This window comes from Halichoeres trimaculatus, unplaced genomic scaffold, assembly GCF_033239565.1.
Source record: "Halichoeres trimaculatus isolate MK-OKI-2021-1 unplaced genomic scaffold, fHalTri1.1 fHalTri1_scaffold_18, whole genome shotgun sequence".
Lineage (NCBI taxonomy): Eukaryota > Metazoa > Chordata > Actinopteri > Labriformes > Labridae > Halichoeres > Halichoeres trimaculatus.
This window is the reverse complement of record NW_027437196.1, coordinates 16,835,119-16,857,453: the sequence shown is the minus strand read 5'-3', so window position 1 is coordinate 16,857,453 and position 22,335 is coordinate 16,835,119. Positions and strand designations below refer to the sequence as shown.

At 40.5% G+C, this 22,335-nt stretch overlaps 2 protein-coding genes across 6 annotated transcripts in view; one reads left to right on the top strand and one right to left on the bottom strand.

The window, feature by feature from the left end:
• pip4k2aa (phosphatidylinositol-5-phosphate 4-kinase, type II, alpha a) overlaps positions 1-12,962 on the top strand; it is a 39,046-nt gene extending 26,084 nt beyond the window's left edge. The window contains exons 7-11 of one of the 5 annotated variants that reach the window (XM_074693286.1): positions 3,555-3,659; positions 6,748-6,861; positions 6,941-7,181; positions 8,855-8,958; positions 9,045-12,962. In XM_074693286.1, the coding sequence (XP_074549387.1) occupies positions 3,555-3,659; positions 6,748-6,861; positions 6,941-7,181; positions 8,855-8,958; positions 9,045-9,125 (645 nt within the window). In that variant the 3' untranslated portion in view covers positions 9,126-12,962. Of the gene's footprint in view, positions 1-3,551; positions 3,669-6,747; positions 6,862-6,940; positions 7,182-8,854; positions 8,959-9,044 lie in introns of all 5 variants that reach the window. The other 4 variants (XM_074693285.1, XM_074693284.1, XM_074693283.1 and 1 more) reach the window with 4 other exon arrangements.
• A 1,967-nt stretch (positions 12,963-14,929) lies between these two features.
• Positions 14,930-20,819, bottom strand: spag6 (sperm associated antigen 6). Its single transcript, XM_074693671.1, has 11 exons — positions 20,425-20,819; positions 20,249-20,344; positions 19,999-20,165; positions 19,088-19,271; positions 18,770-18,975; positions 17,769-17,942; positions 17,526-17,678; positions 17,226-17,417; positions 16,410-16,526; positions 16,151-16,296; positions 14,930-15,759 (listed from the first exon to the last, which is right to left on the bottom strand). Exons 1-11 carry the CDS (start codon positions 20,447-20,449, stop codon positions 15,696-15,698), a joined length of 1,524 nt encoding a protein of 507 aa, XP_074549772.1. The 5' UTR covers positions 20,450-20,819; the 3' UTR covers positions 14,930-15,695.
• Positions 20,820-22,335: the final 1,516 nt, after the last annotated feature.

Here is a 22,335-nt window from a genome sequence, read left to right as displayed (position 1 = left end):
TTAAAGTTCAGCACAGGCAGGGCTTCTCAACCGTTTCTGTGAAGAGACAGTGATAGTGACAATTTAAACTGTATGAACTAGGAGTGTAACAACTTGAATGCAATTTAACTTAACTGTAGCATCAAAGTACACAACATTTAGAATCAATTGACACCTTAAGCATATGAAGAATAATTTCTGCATCCTGTAAACTTGATGAATCAATCCAACCAGCACCACATTTTTCTGGTTGTGCACTGTTTTAACTCTTACGGGCAGAGAAAAGTGGAGCATTAGCCCATCTCTAAATATCCTGGTTCATAGAGAACAACTGAACCAGGAGACATACTTGATACATACTTTGTCGTTGTGCTCCCTTCACATAGCTTTCTAAATCACTATTTTTATCCCCTGAACACACTGCCGTCCCTTCAGCACATTAAAAGCTGCATCTCTCAAAGGACAGCTGGTTGTGTGACAGTGGATGTCAGGGTTGGTGTGAATTGAACAGATGGACACTTCTGTAGCGCGCCGCTCAGGTCTCAGTGCTGGTGTCAGTTTCATTTAAGAGACAGGGTTATTAAAAGTGTTGAGAAACTCACAAACTTTTCCTGAGAGAAAAAAAACTTAACATTATATGTCTTTAAAGTTATTTTAACTCTGATGTCCTGAAATATTTGAATTGTTCTCATAGAAACTAGATAACTGTGGAAAGCCCTACAGACAGTCACATAACGAGAGAACGTGTTCATTTTCAGCGTTTTCCTAAACTGAAAGCTTCAAACATTTTTAGACTGTCATCACCTCAAATGCCCGACAAACACGACTTCCTTTTCTTTCCCTTTGGGTGAGGATGACAGAAACACATCCATCTCCTTCAGTTAGCACCTACTTCATCACCCCATTCCCTTCCCTGCCCCTGCACGCCTTTTGTGTCTCTTTAATTTGCTTCATCCCCTCTAACCTCGCTTCTGCTGTTCCATGAATCCCCCTGCTTGCTGTCTGTGTGTGAAAGATTGGGAGCTGTGTGTATGTGTGTGTGTGGTTCTGAGTTTTATTCAATCCGATGTGTGTTTCATGGTTTCAAGAAGTCCTTTGTTTGATGTGTTTTGTGTACAGCTGTGTGTCTGGCTGGCTGTTGTGGTGTCAGTATGGTTTGGTGCTGGAAGTGTTGCTGCTCATGTGAGTCTGGCTGTTTTTTAATTTCTTGGCTGCTCGGACAGAGTCACCTGTCATACATGAAGAGTGTCGCTGATGTTGCAAAGAGACCTGATGGTTTAATCTTCCACTTTTGAGGCTTAATGAGTAAAACAGATCATCTAAACATTAACATGTCATCTTTTGTAGACAGGAGGCTTTGACCTGTAAGTGATGGAAATCGCTGACAGCGTCCGTGAACACAGTGACTTTAGAGCACCATTGGTTCGACCTGTCAGCTCAGCAGTATCAGAAGAGGACGGTTGTCCGAAGTGATTTTCATTCATTGCTTGTCTCCACACGTTGCTCCAAGGTTTGTCTGACCGTGAAACAGAGAGCGAGTGTGTCGCAGTCCTGACCCTGCAGGGTTTGAACTTTCCATGGGTTTTACAGGAGCTTAGTGGCGGGGCACCATGCAGTGAGGCATGGGAGGCTTCAGGGAATCCCCAAACTATATATAGCTTCCTGTAAATGGAAGAAGAAACAAAACGTTATTAGGGTTAAAACAGATGGGTGGAGGAAAAAAAAGCAGCAGAGGATTTAACACACACGTGAGCCTACTGTGTGACCTCTTTTTGTCCGCAGCTCAGCTGTGTGTGTTAAGAGAGAGACTCCATTTTCAGTCTGACAGAAGAGACTGAGAAGCATCAGGCTCAAATTTTACAAGGCCCACATGGATGAAGACTTGATTATATGGCATTTCTACCATTTCATAATGTGTACATTATCAAAGAGTGATTTTCAGTCCCTGGGTAGTTTTTTATATGCTCCTGAATAAATCTAACACAGGAAACCTTCTTTGAAACTAGTCATGAAGCCAATCAGGATTTTCACATTCAGACCCATCTTCCGGCAGGTCTCAGTGAGAAATAAGACTCGACTATTAAAGGAAAGGACCCAACATGAGTCACGCTGTTTTCTCAACTTGAAACACACACTCACTCACAGACATGCTTAGATGAACCAGCAGTAACCCACTTCAAAGGCTCAACGGCTGTAAATTCATGCGTTTCTTTTAAAAACATCCTTCTGCTGTTACAGCAGAAGTGACGTCCTGCAGCTGTCAGTAAAATGTTACAGAAGGTGCATAATGTGGATTTAAAGTATTATAAACATTCAAAAGGTGTGTATGTGTAAAAATCTGCTTCACACACACACACAAACATCAAGCACGGCAAGGTTTCCTCCTGACTGCATGACTGTCCCTTCTCTGCATGCGTCTGCATGGTATCAAATGTTTCTCTGCATCTTCCTTGAAGTTTAATTTTCTCACACATATCGATCTGTGTGAACACCGGCCACATCCTGTTTTACGTTGAGTACATCTTCTGTTCTTCCCACATATGACATGTATTAATTTTATATGATTTCCTCCATGAAATACATTTTGCAGGGTTTTAGCAGCTCTCCAGAATAAGTGTATGTACAGCATTTTGCTGAGTGGATGTGAGGTGAACTCTAACATGTATGTTTCCTTAAACTACTGTGAAAAGAGCCCAAGACTAAGTTGGTCTCTTTCTGGCCAATCAACTGGTGGTGGAGTTAAAAAAAAAAAAGGTCGCTGACCCTGTAGTTAGCAAACGCTGAAGGTTTTGTTAATCCTCTCTGGGAAGTATAAAGGTTATATCTGAGTATTATTGGATGGATTGGTTTCTGGTTTGTTGAATTATTTTGGTCTCCAGTGGATCTGTACTCAGTTCTCACCTGCTGTAGACTTTATCATTGTTACTGTTTATGCTTTTCTTGGTCGGCTCCAGCTGGCTACTCTGGTGGGACACATGGCTTTGATGTGTCAGTGTGACTGAGTGTGAGGCTCGATCCAGTAGTTGTATGCCCTCATAGAAAGTACAGCGCTTGAATAGATGTGTGGCAGAACCAAGATTTGTAGATTACAGTAGTTTCCTTGCTCTCCGTAGCATAGTTCAGCTGCTTGCGTTCCCTGCCAACTGTTTACACGAGGAAACAGTTCTAATGAAGGTCAGACAGATTTAAACAAAGCTAGAACACAGCTCTTGAAAACAAGTATGAGTATTATTCAGGAAGGATTTAAAAAAAATCCTATTTATACAAACAGTGCAAAACTGTCAACAATCACTGACATAGTTCATGAATGAAAGTGTTGTAGACTGCTAACACTTTGTGGACTCAGCCGTGGAAAGCACCAGGACCTACAGACTGCTCATACTGAGCTTTCGCGTTGCTGCCCTCTCCAGCCCTCCTCCTATTTGAAATAACAACTGTATTCTGTAACATTTGAAACGCTTTGCCTTTACTTTCAACTTCCTTCCTCCCTTCCTCTCTCCTTTCTTCTCTCCTATCCTCCACCCCTACCACCCCTCCTTTCCCCCTCCCCTCCTCGCTCCCCCTTTTTCTAGCAGCCGCCCCCACCAGAGGATGCGCCCCCGCGGCCCAAATCTGGTAACGTTCAGCAAAGGCTGCAAACACTGCGGATTGCCACGCGCTTTTACTGCGCCATGAAACACGTAAGAGATGTAAGAGAACCAGGGCTCATATACCAGGCATGATCTATCAAACCAATCTTAATTTCTTCTTCTACTTTTATTTATTTACACTTATTTTCGGCCGTTTCTCCGTCTTTTTCAAGCTGATTTACATTTTAAGGCCATATTTACACACGTTTCATTCATTTACAGTCACCTACAACTCAAACTGTCGGGCAGATACAAGCTAGATTGTTCCCACAATTCACTAAACGGCACCGACATATGTGAAGAGCAAGAAGACTATTGTGATGGAATGGGAAAGAAATACCGCCTGGTCCAAAAATAGAAAAATCAGCCACATTTTTTCAGACCTGGAGAGATGATTTGTTTCAGAGGAAAAAATGGGTAAATTATTCCAAGTTCAAGCCTGCAACTAAATAGTGAGTTACACAACATGTAATTATGCGCCGCAGGAAAGAGAGAAGCTTCGAGATCAGATGAGAAACTCTTTGGCGAGGTAAACAGAGTTTATTCAGTGAATAAATATTCTACAATTGCAACTCTGAATACGTTTTTTAAAATCTTTTAAAAATTCATTTCAACTCTTTAACTGGAAATCATGTGAGTACAAATCAATTGTTGAAATTATTGGCATTTTTGTTGTATTGTAGCATGAAAACATGAGATAATTCATATTTAAATTGATGACAACAGCACATTTTTAACAATGTGGGACAGGGACTACAAAAGAGTAAAGGATAAAGTAGCGTAAGGCTGATTGGCATTGAGTTGGAATTGGGGTTGTATGATAAAGAGAATCTGTCCCTTAAAGGATGAGATTTCCTGGCTGCTTGTCCAGCATTCTGCTGCAGCCTTTCTCTTCTGAAATCAAATCCGTTTGGCAGAGGATGAGCAGATACCGTTGAAAAAGAGATGTGAGGGACTTTATTTTTGTCCGTGTTTACATGACTGTTTAGTATGTGCCAGTGATTTTATCAAAGGTCAGTTATTTTTAATAGCCTCAGACTTCTGAGAAAATTAGCATGAAAGGAACATTCAGTATTTTTGGCACCTTCGTTTCTCAGCTTTGAGATTGTTTCCAGTCCTGCAGAAACATTGCGTGCCGTTTCGAAGACAAAAAATAGTTCCTCATAACGCAGCTGCTGTGCCCCGTATCATTTCTACATCTACTAGTTTGGAGGACAATTTCACCTGAAATATTCAGTAGGATTGCAAACAGAGGTCTAAGAACATAAAATTTGTTGGCACATCTGCATCAAACAGAAACATACAGCTTTCTAAACCTTTGTGATATCTGAGGCCTCAATCCATTTTCCAACCAGCAGATAGAGTCTGAAAAAATTCTTTTTGAGGCTTATTGGAGGAATTCACCTGTCACACAGATTTACAGGGCTCATGGAAAACTCCCTCTCCCTGTTTCTGATATCTGCCTGTTCCTCCGCAGCCTCAGTGCAGTGCACATGATGATTCAGACACGTTTCACTTCTGTCACTGTAGAAGAGAAAATCCAGTCTCGATGATTGACAGCGCACAATGCATGACTCTGATAACACACAAGAGGCAGCGACTGAAGATGTGTGGCATGGCAATGAAAGACTTTTGATAATGAAAGCAAAAAAAAGATGGATGAGTGGAAGCGTCGAGGCGTCTTTTGTTTCAACAGGCCTGTTAAATGTTTCCAGGTTGCGTTCACTCCTTGCAGTCAGTCTTATGTCGTCCTCATTTACTTTTTATGTTGCATCTGTTCTCAGTCTGACAGTACATCCCATATTTATTAAACCTGAGGTCCATGTCTGTTTATATGTGTGGTAAAAAGTCCTACTGTGTGATATGTATCCTGTCTTCTTCTGCGTAAAGATGTTAAATGTGTGTCAATGTATGTGTGTATGTGTGTGTGTGTGTGTGTTGTGTAAGCTCATTCTAATGCCATAGAGTGCTGTTGTGTTGCTGCTCTTCTCCTGCTGCCATAGAAACTCTGTAGTGGCTAAACTACTTCTGCTGCTCTGTTACCACATTTCCTGCTCTCTTCCTCTTCCTCAGTGACTCAAACTAGTTCCTACTCACACAGCAGCCCTTCCCCCTGCAGGCTGAGAGGAGAAGTCATCCCATAGATAGGCCCTTAAATAGGAAACTCCTTCATTCTGCTTGAATATTTACAAGATGGAGCACACTACCTTGATAAAGATTCAGAAAGTGTAAACACAAACACCAGTGTGGTTTTTGAGAAGCAAGCGACATGAAATCATTTCCTCTGTAACGTAATGGAGGATTTTTTCAAACTGTTGACAAACTGATGCTTTTCGGAGACCAACCCGGTGTCACTATGATTTAGGTGGCCTTTTTTTTCCCGTCACAAAGCGTACGGCTCTATCAGATGCATTCAGAAGTCAAAGTTCTCCTGTGTTTCACGGTACTGAGACGCAGACAGTAACCATAATCAAAATATTCAATTTGGTGCATCAGATGGACCTGTACCCTGCCGTGAGCATGCTGCATGTACTGTTGTACACAGTCAGAGCATTTAGCTTGGAGGGAGGCCAGCCTTGGTTTGGACAGACTGCCTGTACTTTGTTAGCCAACTCATTTTCCAACTCGTATATGCTGCATTTGGCTGCATCCGACAGGCTTATCTAACAAACCACAGGCTCACAGCCTCATTTTTGGTATTTCAACATGCAGGATTGTCTTGTCAGGCAGTTCCGTGTAAACTCGCTTTGGATGTGACTAATTTTAAGATTAGCAGTAATCTTTATCATCATGCATTTTGAAATACCCGGTAAGACAGCTACTGTATGTGCTGTCTTAATCCTGTATGATCTATGATGCCTGAAATGATCGCTGTACTCTGGGGAAAAAGGATGAAAAACAATGATGCTGGTGTCACAGAAAATGATTTATCATTTCTCAAATTTCTCAAAGATTTTGAGCAAACTTTGTGGAGTGGATAGATTTTTTTTTTCCAGAAACAAAAATTCACCCCTGATTTTGAGCACCAGGATTGTGTCACGTTTTTGCCCAGGTGTTCTGCCTCTCAGGGCCGAACAGTCTGAATGTTGTTTTCCACTGTTGTGTATTTGGATGGCTAATCTCTGATGCAAATGGACAGGCCAAGGAGCTGCCTACTTACAAGGATAACGACTTCATCAACGACGGGCAGAAGATCTACATAGATGACGAAAACAAGAAAATGTTCCTGGAGAAGCTCAGGAAAGATGTGGAGGTTGGTGTTGAAGTGTTCCCGAACACCTCTCTCAGCCCCTCTGTGAAATTTTCTTCTTAACTCTAAGTTTCTTCTTCAGTTCCTGGCCCAGCTGAAGCTCATGGACTACAGCCTGCTGGTGGGAATCCACGATGTGGAGCGGGCCGAGCAGGAAGAGGTGGAGAGTGAGGACAACGAGGCTGAGGAGGAGGGAGAGAGCGACGGAGGGGGCATTGGAACGCCTCCTGACAGTCCCAGTAACACCCTGGACAGCACCAAGCCTCTGTCACCCGGAGAGTTCGACCCCAGCATCGACGTCTACGCCATCAAAAGCAATGAGAGTCAGTAACTACTTTCATGTTTTCAGGCTTCTGATACATCTGAACAACAACCCCAGTGAGAGAGCCCTGTCCATCTGCCCGATAACAAGTAGAGAAGTTAGAGCTCCCCCTGCTGGAGACTGCCAGTTCAGTCAACGTCTCTGCTGCTGAATTTTACTCCTAGTTTCTCTGTTTGCCAGAGTTCGTTTCGAGTTTTTCCTTTGGAATTTAAAGGCTTTAAATGGAGTTACACTTTTTTCTCATGTGACTTTAATTTACAGTTTGCATAAATCTAAATAACAATCAACATGGTGCATGAAAATGTCTGATAGAAAATGACCACAAACCCCTCAGACAGTAGTTTGAATCAGCACTGAACTTCACATTTCCTTTCACAGTGAACTCTTACAATCAGAATTTTTCAACGATTTTAACAAATGCAGGAAATAGAAGGGAAATCTCTCTCCCTATTGAAATATTTTAGCATTTTGATCATTTCTTCTCACGCTATCAGTCCTGAAACACTACCACAGACTTTTCCATGTAGCTGTTTGTGCTTGTTGGGTTTTTTTGTTTGTTTTCATCAGTTTGGTCAAAGTCCTTCAACCCTCGTTAACTTCTGCATCTTCCTCCTCTGTACTTTATCTTGTGGATAACTACAAATGAAAACTTTCCTGTTACCTGTTTTCACTCATAATATCAAAAATATCCATATTTTTTTGTACTATAAATTAGGGATGTCCCTATCACCTTTTTTTGCTCCTGATCTGATTCCAATTTTTTTATTTTGAGTATTTGCCGATCCCGATATTTCCCGATCCGATCTTTCAGCAATGCATTAGGAAAAAAGAAAAGAAATAAACTCCTACAAGTTGTCCTTTGAGTTTTTTTTATTTTATTTAAATAAAGGTATCATTCTAGCCAACATTGATATAGCTTTTTTTCTCCACTTAGTGCAACGTTGGATCAACAAAATAAAAAATAAAGCTTCTCAGTGGTGCACCACAAGCTTACCTTGTATGTGTGTGACAATAATGTTGCAACTTCTTGTTTGCAATATCGTTGTACTTGTTATAATGACAAATAAAGGTATATTCTAAAATGAATGATGATGTTCTATTATACACATTTTAATTAAAAACAAGAACTGAGGCCCCAGGCTTTTTCCGATTCTGTCTCCCCCGACCAAGGAAAGTCCCGATCCGATCACGTGATCGGATCGGGACATCCCTACTATAAATACAAAAGTAGGGTTGGCTGAATTTTCGTTACTTGTGAGTAAACAACATTCAGGAGGGGGTTTTCCTAAAAGGCACCATTCATATAAAAAAAAAGTTTTTGTTTTTTTTGTTTTTAGGAAAATCCTGCAAACTGTCACTTTAAAATGCTAAAGACAAAAAAAAATTAACTAAAATTACTAAAATTACAGCCCATGATTAGGACCAGCAGGGAGAGATGGAATGTGCCTGAACTCTTTTCCAAAAATTGATTTGAAGACTTTGTGTGATGGTGTTTCCTTTGTCAGCAAGAATAATTTACAATTTTATTCAGGCTTTGACCAATCAGATTCAAGTATTTTACACAGCTGGGTGCCTCGTAAGAAAGTCTAGTAATAAATCTGAATATTGATCAGGATCTGTTTTTGTGGGATGTAGATTTTGTCTTCATTCAGGGTTTGTTTGTTTTAACCACAGGCGCTCCCAGGAAGGAGGTGTACTTCATGGCTGTCATCGACATCCTGCAGCACTACGATGCCAAGAAGAAAGCTGCCCACGCCGCCAAGACTGTCAAACACGGGGTCAGTAGCTGCATACGACAGAGATTCAGATAAATTAAAGTCGTTGACAGATTACAAGTTACGATCATCTGTTTGTCCCTTCACAGGCCGGAGCAGAGATCTCCACGGTGAACCCTGAGCAGTACTCCAAGAGGTTTTACGATTTCATCACCACTATCCTGTCATAGCCTCCAGGAGCGACAGGAGGCACAGGGGCACATGGGAAAGAGGAGGGCGAGCAGGGAGCGGGTTGAGGAGAGGAGTGACGGAGAGAAAAGCCATTAAGAGGCTGAATTATTAAGGTGCTGTGATGGCTTTGTGTCACTCCCCCCTCTTCCCTCCTCCCTGTTTGTCACTCCTTCTTCCGTTGGGGTGCCAAGCTCTGCAGCTAAACAAAAACCCATCATTCGTTTACATTTAACCTCTCCTCTGTTGAGTTCATGTGTTACTTTGGATGATAAGGGTGTTACAAGCAAGTGTCCAAGTCATTACTTTTTTTTCTTTTTTTTTTACATCATTTGTTTTTGTCTGTTTCGTTGTTTATGTGGGAATGCGGCTTTTTTTATTGCCTCTAATCCAACATCCAGCACCCTGCGTTGATTTTATTTTTGTTTGTACTTGTGCAGGTTTAGACGTTTGGGGGAAGTAAGGGGAGGGTGCACAGATCAGATTACAGCACAAAATGAGGTTCCTCTTAAAAAAAATTTAAAAAGAGCGTGACCTTATGAGGAAGTTGGTGCTGAGCCTCGCCTAATGCAATCGCTTCATTTCAGGAAGTAGGAAGCAGTCTTCCAATAGGCCAACTGCCAGATCCCTGCTCCAATGCTCCACGAGTACAAAGCCAAACCAAACTCCACATTAGACTCCCCCTCAATCACTCAACCTTTAGACGCCTTCCAGGCCCCTCCTGATCCTCCCTGTAGTTACTGAATCAAGCTTCTGGGTTATCCTCTGTGCTGAGTTCACTTGTCGCAGTAAACTATAACGCTCGTTTCCAGCTCTAGTTGCACCTCAGTGGTTGTCAGTGTACTTGTATCAACTCTGAACATGTTGGGCATTGTTTGGTTGTTTTTTGTTTCTGTGGCAGAGAATTACCCAGAAGTCCTGTGTGGTTGTAGTGATTTAGAGTGAAGTCACTCCTTGTTATATCTTCGTAAAACGGGCGAAACATCAGCAGCCCTTGTTTTTCTGTTGCCATCAGCACCTTATGAGTGAAATCAAAACGTTGCACTTTTATTTGTCAGTAGAGTTAGAGGCTCTTGTTCTGTTACATGCGCTGCAACGAAGAGGAAAGGCCTCAACTCAAACCCCTCCACTACATCTCACCTATGGGTGCTTCTCAATTCGAGGATGTCAGGGAGTTTCTGCAATATTTGAGGGGGGAGTTGGTGAGTTCTGTTCACAGAGCTTTTTGTAAACTAACTTCTTCACCCTTCTCTGAGAATCACTCTGTGGTGTTGTAGTGGAGCTGGGTTGTGAGAGAAGGCAGCAGTGTGACTGTGCGTTCAGGGCAGAGGACTGTTTACCTCCAGCATCGTACCAGCACACACCCAACAGGCGAGCAACGTGTGTGTCAGTGTTCATAAAGAGGGGGAAGAAAGAAAAGAGGGGAGGAGGGAGGTGGGGAAGAAAAGCTACATGTTGTTAACTCATTAACACCATCAAGCTCTTCTCTAACCTCCGCTGTGAGTCACTTCTTCATCCTTTGTGTCGTTGTGTTTGACTTTTTTAAAGGTGGTTTATCTGTGTGAATTTGGCGGTTTTATGTATCGATGTGGTAATATTTTTTTCTTTGTTTTTCTTTTTGTATATTTTGCACAAGAGGAAAGGAACCAAATGTTACGAATACGATCCCAATTAGTCGACATGGTCTTAACAAGGGAAATGCAATATACTTGTATGTAAGTGAGAAACGTTGTGCGTGTGATGTTGTGTATCACTTTCTGGATAACCAACTAAAACAAGTAAAGTCGTCCTCGTTGGCTATTCGAACCCATGCAAAAAGCTTCCATCATGATGTGTTTGTTTCAAATCATAGATTATATTCACATTTATATTTTTACATTGGATTTTACTCATGAGATATAGTCGTATTTAAAAAAAGGAGCCACCCTTTGGAATGACTGATGCTGTGGAAAATGAAGAATGATACTGCTTGAATTTATACAGTGCTTATTATCGATGTACCTAAAAGAAAAAGTTGAAAAAAAAAAACTGCATGTCACAGGACTAAGTTTCCTTTTCCCTCTGTCGTCTGTGTCGTCAGGTTCTCTTTGTGTCCCCACACTTTAACCACTTTGTTAGCTGTTTGCCGTAAACTAGTCCCTACCATGCTTTAAATAACTGTTTTCATTGTATACACTGTGCAAGATGTGTGCCTTTATACTCCAAAATTATTTAATTTTATATTTTGTAATCTTTTTTTAAACAAAGGTAAAAGGTTATTTTAATAATAGGGTGTTTACTTTGACATGCATTGTTTCCAACGTTGTGTTCAACGCCCCAGCTGCTTCCACTCTATTTAAATAGCTCCTACAGTAGAGTAAACCATTTCTAATGATTGTGTTTAAATAGACAAACATTAAACAGCTGTCTTAAATTTAAATATGGTGGAAGAGCTTCAACTCTGTCTGCAAAACCCATAAATCTGACTATTCAGTGTGCGCAGGCGTTTTCTTCTTCTGTTTACTCCGAGCGAGGTTTGTCTGCTGATATTAACCCTGTGTTCCTTCACGCTGGTCCTGCCTTTATAAAGAACGTACGTGTGTGTGTGTTTCAGTGGATAGTGGAGTGTGTGTTATGATTGTGTTTCGATGTACTTCCCCCCCCTCACCTCAGGAGTCTGTCAGCATCTTCATCCAAGAAACCACCTCCCAAGGGCACAGTCTTATTTTCAGGAATGTGATTTTATTTCGAAGCTTTCGTCCAAGATTTCACTCTTCGATGTACAGAAACTTTAATGTCCATCTTTGTTTTGCCTGTGTGTTATCAGGGAGGTTTTCAGCTGATAGATCATCCTGAGTCAGTGGTTCTTTGATATTTCTGTGTTACTCACTATTAATTGGATGTTTTGTTTCTGTTGTCGCTCAACCTGTACATAGATTGTGTCATACAGAAAATATCTCCCTGTCTGCTCTGCTCTGTTAGGCCCTGGAGGCTCACACATAAACAAGTAGAAAACAGAGCAGTGCATGCTGGGAGAAAGAGCTTTCCTGTGTTTTGTTTTGGGAAAATTAACTCTGGGTCTCTTAATGATGCCAGACTTTAACAGATGCAAATGAATGACAAAATAACACACACCCTGCAGCTGAACCTTCAGACCAATTAGTCTTTGCTTTTGAGACCTGTCATGAACACGGCCGACCTTAACTTGCCAAAAGCATCTTTGAGCAGTCAGAACTACCCCACATGAGCTCGAAGAACATTGTGTACTGTGTAAATGTGTCTGTTTGTTTGAAGTCTATGTATTTTGTTTGGGTTTTCTGGGGAAGATGGAGCGAGGTATGCATCGCTGATATGTGAACCTGTGAAAAGTTTGTTTGGTTTTTCAAGTGTTAAGGGAAAGATTGAGCATTGATGCAAAAAAATAAATAACCAGAGGCCAGGCAAAATCTGCAGGGATGGAAAAAAAAAAACCTTTGGCTTTAAAATTGCAAATCTACAAATTTCTGTTGCAAAGAACAAAATGAAATGGACTAACTGCATGTAAAAATGAGTCTAAACCCAGGCTAGGAAAAACATCCACTCCTGCAACAAAGTTTTGGCCTCACAACAGCCCAGAGTACTTTTAGACACTTCTGAAAGACTTATGCATCAGTTAGAGCATTACTCTGTGAGTGTGTGTGTTTGAGAGTGTATGAGTGTGTGTTTGTTCATTGCTGTCTGACAATGGTTGATGAAAGTTTCCTTTCAGTGGCAGAGAGGCCAAAATGTTGATGTATGTGTATTGGTCTTCACATTTAATGATGATGATGATAATAATAATAATACACTCCATTCCATAAGCGTTCACTCAAAACAATTAAAGCACTTGTTCTGCTTAACTCCAGGTCTCTGGACTGTTTATTCCAGTCGTTCAACTTGCTTTTCTCTGCTCTATCAATGTTGTCGGAATTTTACATCACGAGTTTTTTGTTTTGTTTGTTTGTTTTTTTTTGTTTGTTTTTTTGTTGTTGTTTTTTTTTGCTGAAGAAGGAAACAGAAAGTGGGAGCAGTGACAAAGGTGAGTAAGGTGTTTTTGATGAAGCGCGTTATTGTTAGTGGGGAAAAAACGAGCACCGTCATTAAACTATCCTTTTCTTTTGACCTCGTTTAAGTGTCTGCGTGAATTTTTATTTGATTTGGGGAAATTTATTCAGACTAGTGAATATCTGACAAAGTTTTAAATTCAAAAAGGCAAAACTTTTTTTCCCGTTAACTAGCTTCATCGTTTGACACCAAATCAAGCCTGTTAACGCAGTCACTGAGCTCATTGCGCATATCTTTATGAAGCTCAGAAAACCTATACTTTATGATTTTATGTGCCCTGCTTATATCAGAAAAATAACTTTTGTGTTAGTTAACTGTTACATTTGTGTGTGTATGGGTTTCTTTTTTTTTCCCTTAAAAAAAAATCTTTCACACGCTAAAATGTCAAACCATTAATTTGAAGTCGTGACATTGTTGGGACGCGAGTTTACACGACTTATTGGCATAAAAATGAATCTATCTTACTGGTTACAGGTTTAAATCCTAAGCAGAAAAATGCTGTTAGGGCTTTCTTTGATTTTTAAAAAAACATCTTTATGAGTTCAAATTAGGTTACACCAAACACCGATTTATCAACTTTTTTTGTGTGTCTTTCATGCTTGCTTTTATTTATTTTTTCCCCCTTATATTTTCTCTTCATAGCAAGGCTTTAACACTATAGGTCACTTTGACCCTAGTGTAAAAGTTTGACTTTGAAAATCTAATTTTATGTCGAAATATTCACACAAACTCGTTCATCTGAGTCCCGACAGCATGTTTTTTAGTTTAATAAATCCTCAAAGTGTTGCCTATTTTTAAGTGAGATGAAAGGCGGGTTCGCTTGTTTGTAGCCTATGTAATTAAAAATAAAACTGCAATGGGGCAGGTGTTCTCGTAGATAGAGTCCAGCGAAAGTTGAGGTTAATAAAATAATCTTTATTTATTCTATGTGTGTTTTAATGGTTCAGTTTGATTCTGTTTGGTTTATTTCATCCGTCCCTCTTATAAGGTAGCGCACATGGAGGTGGTAATACACTGTCGACCGCGAAGAGGATTTCCAGACATGGCTGTTTTCATGTGGAAAGGTTTTATGCTATAATATGCTGTAAAAATCTCGTTTATTCGAGCCGTTGTTTCTGCGTTAAGACAGGGCTCTTAATGCAATCTGTTCGCTTTTAAAAATCCATGCGGCTCCGTCGATCCGACCCGGTTCGTTCAGCTAGAACTGCCTCATAGAAGGTCGGACTGCAGCGTGCACACCCAGGTCATGGGTCTGCAGCAGGCTGCGGACTGGCTGTGGATCGTGTTTATGGATCATATAAGCTCAGGTCTGTAAAGTAAGGAGGGGGGTGGTGCTGGTGGCAGCTGCAGCCGGGACATGTTGAGCTCTCCGCCGCGCTGAGAGGCGGAGGCTCATTTGCACCGTCAGTACAATGTGGAGAACAAGCAGAGACGAAGCTGCAGACAATAAACAAAGAGCGGTTCGCCATGTGCGCTGCAGCTGCTGCACACACACTCACACGCTTACACACACAGCTGAACAGCAGTGATGGAGCACGGCCGCCAGGGGGCAACATGAGCTCTACAACCAGTTGAGACTGGGAGAGATTAAATATAGTTTATATTTTATTAGATTGGCACACATACTATGCATACTGTGTAATTTCATATATCAATCTTAATCGAAAATTATACTGTATTATCGCAATTAATAAAATACACGATGAGACGGAAATTCAAAGTATTTTTAAAAATTAGACTCAATGAGGTCTTTTTTGGGACAGTTGCTCCTCAATACTTCCTCACCACCTACTCTCTCCAATGGGCTGGTTTTGAAAATGATCTTTAACCTCTCAATTATTGATTATTTAACAGGGGATGCTTTATTTATTTTGTTAACATGCATTAGCTCAGAGCAGGAAGTTCAGAGAGTACATCATCAAGAGGACTTTGAAGAGTGTGTGACTCCACTTTTAAGTGATCTAATCACCTTCACTAATCAGTGGTACCACTCATTCTCAGATACACAAAACCAGCAGCTAAGAGTCTTTTTTTACAGGATGCTCTGAAACATGTGCAATGATGAATAAAGCTATATTGATTATAATTGAAACATACAGAAACATAAGGCACAGCTGATTTGTATAGGGAACATGAAGACATACCAAAAAATAACAACAGGGAGGAAATGTTTTGTGTTTGGAAACATAAATTTCAAGCTGTAGAATGATTCAATGATGCAAAATATTTCTACTTTCCTTTTAAATTGTTCTTTTAAATTGTTCTTTTACTGAGATGTGTTCCATTCTTTTCTCTTTTGTGGGTCTCATGCACTCATACATAGACAACATTGGCATATCAGCACACACATTTATCAAAATAAAAGCAGCTGGAAGCAACCAAACAATTAAAGCTCTACACAAATACAGAAAGCAAAGTCGTTTTTCATCTAACTGTGTTTTACTCATCAGGCATATTTATGGTAAATCTTTGAATTAGCATTCAATCACAATGTGCCCTCTGAGATGATGTCAAGATGGCTGGTAGTTTTCCAACCGCTCCAGCAGGACCTCTGAGTATCCAGGAGAATAGTACCTAAAAAAAATAACATACAACTCTATAAATATCTCACATTTGTAAAATCTTAATTTGATTTTTTTATGTCTGTTGACCTTGAATTAGTCTCTAAGGTGTATTTTTCTTTTTCTGTCTTGGTTACATTTTGTGTTCAAAGTATTTCCCTTCTCTAAAAAAGAAATAAGATTGAGATTCTGTGGTTCTTTTTGAATGGATGTACTTGTAGAAAGAAATGTGACAGCACTGAATGATCAGTCATGTGATTTGATCTCTCCTGGATTACTGTTTACCCTAATGGTGTTCAAAGCACAAGGTTATGATGTCAACAAAGTAAACCTGTGTTCTAGTGTGCATCTATGTGTGTGTGTGTGCGTGTGTGGGTGTGTGTGTGTATTCTAGATGAACACACCTGACTATCTCCTCGGGGAAACAGCTGTTGATGCCGTTGATGTGCTCCTGCAGGGCAGAGCCAGGCTCAGCCTCAATCTCCTGAACCTTCTTCAACCCGCCGCTGGTCACAAACAGGCGGCGAGCTTTACTATCATGAGGCAGCACCTTCAAGAAGAAGTAAGAGAAAGCAAAGGGTACTGGTGTAAAAATCAGTTTGGATGGTAAATTGCAGTAAAGTGACCCAGATTTTGAGAGTGGTTGTAGCAGTGGTCCCTCACTTTGCAGAACTGGCAGACGACGTGTTTGAGGATGTTGCTCGGAGCATCGTAGAGGAGCGGCTCCAGTCCTGGCAGGTAGGTGCACTTCTGCAGGATGCTAGTCAGAGCTTTCTTACTCTGAGGGGGTCAAGAAGAATGAAATACGAACAAAACAATATTTTCACTACATCAGCTTAAACTTTAGATTTTATTTTTAAATTGCTCTGCACATGGCCCTATTTCTTTTTTCTACTGCTGCTTTCTTTATCCATAGCTCGATATTTTCAGTTGTACGTTTGTGAAGAGCCTATTCTCCTTAATATCTTTTTTTAGACTGTCTTAATTTGGACAAGCTTCAGGCATTACTGTGGTTCAACTTTTATGTGCATAACCAAAAGCAGCGTGCTTCTCTAAGAGGGTGGAAATCCAATTTATTCACTCAACTAAGAGGTGTGCCTCAAGGATCCACATCGGGACCACTTCAATTCTCAATTTTCATGTATGATTTTCCCCTCACCTTCACTTATTTTATAAAGCTGAGTGCTGATAAATCTATAACACTTTATATACCTCTAAGTCACATGTATCTAAAATAAAAGAGACTCTAAAATCTAAATGTGTCAGCGAACAAATTTATAAAAGTGTTTTAAAAGGAAAATTTCTCCATGATGTTTGGTGTGCAACAAAAATTCAATTCTGAATCTCAATCCTTGGTTTTAAAATGCAATGACTGGTGTACATATATTTAAAAATATTTAGTAAGGTAAAAGTTTTTTTCTCTTCACAGTTCCGGTGCATTAAGGGAAATGCAGTGTATAGTATGAAATGTTTCCTCACTTTGGCCTGCAGGTCCTCTGAGCTGCTGGCATCCATGTACAGCTCCAGCAGTTTGGGCAGTAAGTTAGCAGTAGCCACTGCCTTGGCATGCTCAGGAGTGTGATGACCAATCTGACCGATGGACCAGACTGTAGCCGCCTTGATGTGATGTTCAGCTTCCTCGGACAGACACAAGGACAGCTGTGGCACCCCCTGCAGGACAGGAGGACACACAGAGCTCAGTTAATGTGACCTACATAATGCCATTATATAGAGAGGAGGGTTTGACTGTCAGCCCCACACATACACACACACACACACCTTGGAGAGAATGACAGCCATGGCCAGGTTCTCACTGTGCGTTGCAACATATCCCAGCATCATAATCCCCGGCAACCGCAGGTTTCCTTTGCAATTTCCCAGGTAGTCAATCACTGCTGCCAAGCCCCCACAATTCACAATCACCTGCGACAGCTGGAGAAAGACACACACAAGACTCAGTGTGCAGCTGATTCTGTGTGTTCCCTTGTCTATGCTTGTGTGTGTGTGTGTGTGTAGCTGTACCTCAGGTGTGTGTTTGACCACCTCCCTTATCAGAGTGCAGACGTTCTTCCTCACATACTCATCCTGATCTCGGAGACAGACCACGGCAGCGGGGAAAATTTCTGCCTCGATCACCATCTCTGCCAGGCTGTCTGAGTGTTTACTGATCTGACTGAGAGCAGAGAACACCTGCCTCTGCACGCACACGCACACACACACACACACACACACACACACACACACACACGGGGTGAGTACACTCTTTGATTTGTATCTTTGCAAAAGTTAAAGATTTTGTTCTTCTTGTTAGCTAACAAACTAATGATGAAATTAAATATTTTAAAAATAAAGATAAATTCCTCCCAAATTATTTTCTAAAATAACGGGGAATTTTTCCCTTTAAAATTATAAAGTATAATAACAAGACAGTTACACCTTTCCAACTTTCAAAGACAGAAATGCATTTCTTATAATTCTATTACTTGGGGATTTCATAAAATCTTAACTTAAATTTGCTTTTTTATTTCAATAGTTTGGCAATTTACAAAGAATAGCTTTAAAAAGGAGAACACTTGTAATGTGTATAAGGAAATAAATTATTGTCTAATAAGAAAAAATGTGGTTAAAGGAAAAGATGTATTAATGGAGTGGGGTGAAATTGTGCCATAAAACCCATAGAAGCATAGAAGTATGCTCATTGGCTGCATTTTAAAAAGTGAAAAGGGGTCACAAAGGAAAGCCTGTTTTAATCTTACTCTAATGAAAAAGTCAGATTTAATTCAACAGTTCAGTTTTTTGGTTTATTTAAAAGTAACGCAAGTGAATACTTTTATGCAAATTAAAAGTTACAATACAAAATATACTACATATGAAATAAAGACTAGGGCGCCCCATGTAACATGGTATTTTTTAAATATTATTTTCAAAAATTAAAATTAAAATTAAAAAAAACATTCGTAATCTGGAAATATAACAGTTTTTTTCTTTCATGTTATTAGCTGTTTGAAGTGAGGCCAGTCTACCTTGAGTTTTGCATCCGGGTTGAGGATCATCTGTGCCAGGTGTGCAATGGCTCCACTCTCCACCACAGTCTGAGCCAGCTCCGGTGTGTGTTTGCAGATGTCACTGAGGGTAGAGGCTGCGATGCGTTTGACAGGCAGCTCAGGCTCCAGGAGACACAGCACCAGCAGTGGGACGGCACCTGCATCCACAACTGACTGAGACAGAGCTGCACAGAGGTGGAAAATATGAGTGAAGGATACTAAAACCATAGTATAAAATCATAAAGTAGTCAAAGCAGGGGGAGGTCATAAAAAGTAAGCCTGTTGAAGTTTTCTTACATGCGTTGTGTCGTGCAATGAAGCCAAGGGCCCAGGCAGCCGCCTCCTTTGCCCCGGGGTCAAACTCCTCCAAGCAGAGCACCAGGGCATCCACCCCCCCACAGGCCACCACAGCCTGGGACAGCTCAGGGGAGTGTTTGGCGATCGCTCGCAGCACAGAGGAGGCTGCCTTCTTGTAAAGCCTCTGAACACAAACACACAGACACATGTCTACATATATGCAACCAAAGAAAGGACAAATTTGAATTTTCAAGTTAGAAGCTATCGTCTTATTAATTCTTTTTTTAAGAAAGGAGTGAATCATTTTAAACATCCTTTAGCTTTTTGACCCTCATAATTTATCAACTTTAATTCCTTGTTGTTTGGGAATCAACAGTCGTTAGTATTGTGCCTAAGTGTTAAATATTATCTTCAAACCCCTCAAATACTGTATCCCTTACTTCCAGTCAACCCACGCAACAAAAACACTTAAGCATCCCTGGATAGATTTTTTTAACCATAAGATAAATATTTCTGCAGCAGGTTTCATTGGAAATAATAAAAGAAAATATGCACTTAATGTGGTCAGGTTAGAGTTTTAAAGTGAAAAGTGTCAGAGAAAAAAACAATTAATCCCTCCTTCTTCTGAGGCTGTGAGTGGGCTGAAAGAGAAAAGCAGAGGAAACAAAGCCCTGGTTGCTCTCATGGAAAAGGGCTCTTAGGTTTTCAGGCAGCCCCCAGGCGAAGTGCCAAGTTAGCCCAAAACACACTCTAACATTCAGGGAGGAGGGTGACCCTGGGGTCCAACAGGGTGACAGCCTCGCTCTGTCTGTCGCTATCCCTCTCTCACTACACACACACTGGAACACTTGGCTTTGAGAAGCTATTGGTGGCACGCTGGCATTTGTATGGTCAAAGAATGAGATACTGACATTCTGTGAGGCCAAAGAGTGGACCAGCTGAGGCAGGATGTCCTCCTTCACCACGGCCTCAGCCAGCTCATCACTGTGGTCAGCCAGGCGGCTCAGAGCCAGAGCTGCTGTCTGCTGGATGCTGGGGACCACATCCAGCATGAGGGGGCGCAGCAGGGACATCACACCTGCAGCACAGGAGAGACGGTGAAGTACCACAAAAAAAAGAAGCTAATGCTAATTTAGTCCGGTAGTCATTGTGGAGCCTTACCAGCGTTTTGAAGGGTCTCTATGTTTTGAGGTCTGGATGCAAGATCAGCAATAGTTTGTACAAACTGCAACCTTGATTTCTGATACTGCTCAAAGGCTGCAACAGCACAAAGAAACAAATATAATTTAACTTTTCGCAAATTTTCCTTACAATGTGTCATAACGAACGAGTCTCACCTTGGATTATCTGCCGTTGACTCATTGTTCCCCTGAGGAAAGTTCTCCTTCTTTTGAATTTGTTTCCGTGCACACGGAGGGTTTGTTCTGCCCAGAAAACGCCCTGTATTTAATTTATTCCTTCGATTAAGAGTAGCGTTTCTCCCATCCGTCCCCAGGTTTGGTTCAGGTAGTGTTGTTGTTAACTGTTGCCGTGGCAACTGACAGGAAGCGGAATGTTCTGTTGCTCCAGGCAGAGATCGTCTATAATGAAGATGACTCACTCTGATATTAAAGTGTTTTTCGTTTTTGCCGTAATATGTCAAGTGTGGGAGCTCTGTAGTTTCCTGATCTTTGTTCGCCCAGTCTGATTCCCGCTAAAAGACATCCTGGAAACTGTCGCCCATTTTGACAACTTTGTTAATCTCCTCCATTCAACACTACTCAGGGAAGATGAAGCGACAAAACCAGATTCCAACACCCGATTTTTTTTTCAGCATGAGCTTGCCTTTGCAATACTCGCTTCTTTCTTTTTTTTCTCTGTCTTTTTAAAAAAAAAACAAGAGGGAAAAAAGAAATTTTTGATAACTTCTTTTCATTCGGCCTGCTTTCGTTGCCTGCTCAGGTACGGAGTTCTGGCAATTCTAAGCGCATTAAAAAATCGCAGTGTAAAAGGCTAAATCAATATTGGCCTGACAGTAATCAAAAAGGAGAAGCATGTCAGTTTGCTTTCATACGAAACATAATTTCTTCCCCTTTTCATAGGGCGTGATGTAGCCTACTATTTTGTTACACCAGAAAGCGAAGATGTTTGAAAACTCATTAAAAAGAACGATGCTGGTGGAAAAGGATTTCTAAACAGATAAGAAATACAAGATGTAATATCTGATAGGGGTGCGTTTGTTTACTTCACCAAAGGCTCGGGTGTAGTTTTATTTTGGCTGCCTTTTTATTTATGTATTTATTTGTGTTTGCCGGTTGTTGTTTTATTTTATTTTATTTTTTTTATTTTTTTTATTTTTTACAGTGCTTGTCCTGGGTCTTTTTAATTCAGTGGCTTGAAAACTGTCAGTGTTGTCCTCTTTTTTCCCTGTAAAAATATTTTGATAGTCCAGCCCGATGTAAAATGTGAGAAATAAATAGATTAATTTATCTGAAGAAAAAGCCAGAGTCCTTAAGGCCACCGGCTTATCGAAGTGCGTTTTTTTTGTGTTTATTTTACCCCTCTGAATTTAACGTATTCTTCCTAAATATGGCGCCCGGTTAATATTTTGAGTTTGTTATTAACAATAAAACGTGTAACCAGTAAATTTTATGTAAGAAGTTCAGTGACCACTCGGTTACGCGAGGAAAAATTATTTTTATTTTGTCTGTTTTAATAAGCGTTGGGCTGTTTAGATTTAATACACTATTATGTTATTATCGCAATTAATTGCGTTATGAAGGTAGGTGTATTCTAGGAGTTACAGACAAACTAAACAAACATATTCACCTCAATGCGTAGCGTGCAAGAATACTGTGCAATGAAGAAATACGTTTTTTCCAATGTTCTATCCGTAAAAAATAAAATCATTTCATCAGAAAACGTTTTTTTGTCGCAGAGTTCGTTTTGATAAAGAAACAGTTCAGCTGCGATTGGACGGAGTTCAGATATTATGGCTGTGTGCATGGACTGTAAAATCAAAGATAATTTAGCTATGTGATTATTTTCAATAAGTTGTTAGCCTTTAATTTGATTTTTTTTTATTTTATCTAGATACGACCTTTAAGGAAATGGTAAAGCCTCATTATGCATGTTGTGTTTAAAATCCAAGGATTTTCCACGCAAAATTAAAGACAACAAAAAAAAATCAAAGCTAACAAATCGAAATTAGTCCTGCCAAAAATCAAAATCGTTTACTATCGGTCCAAAATAAACTCGTGCAACAAGAT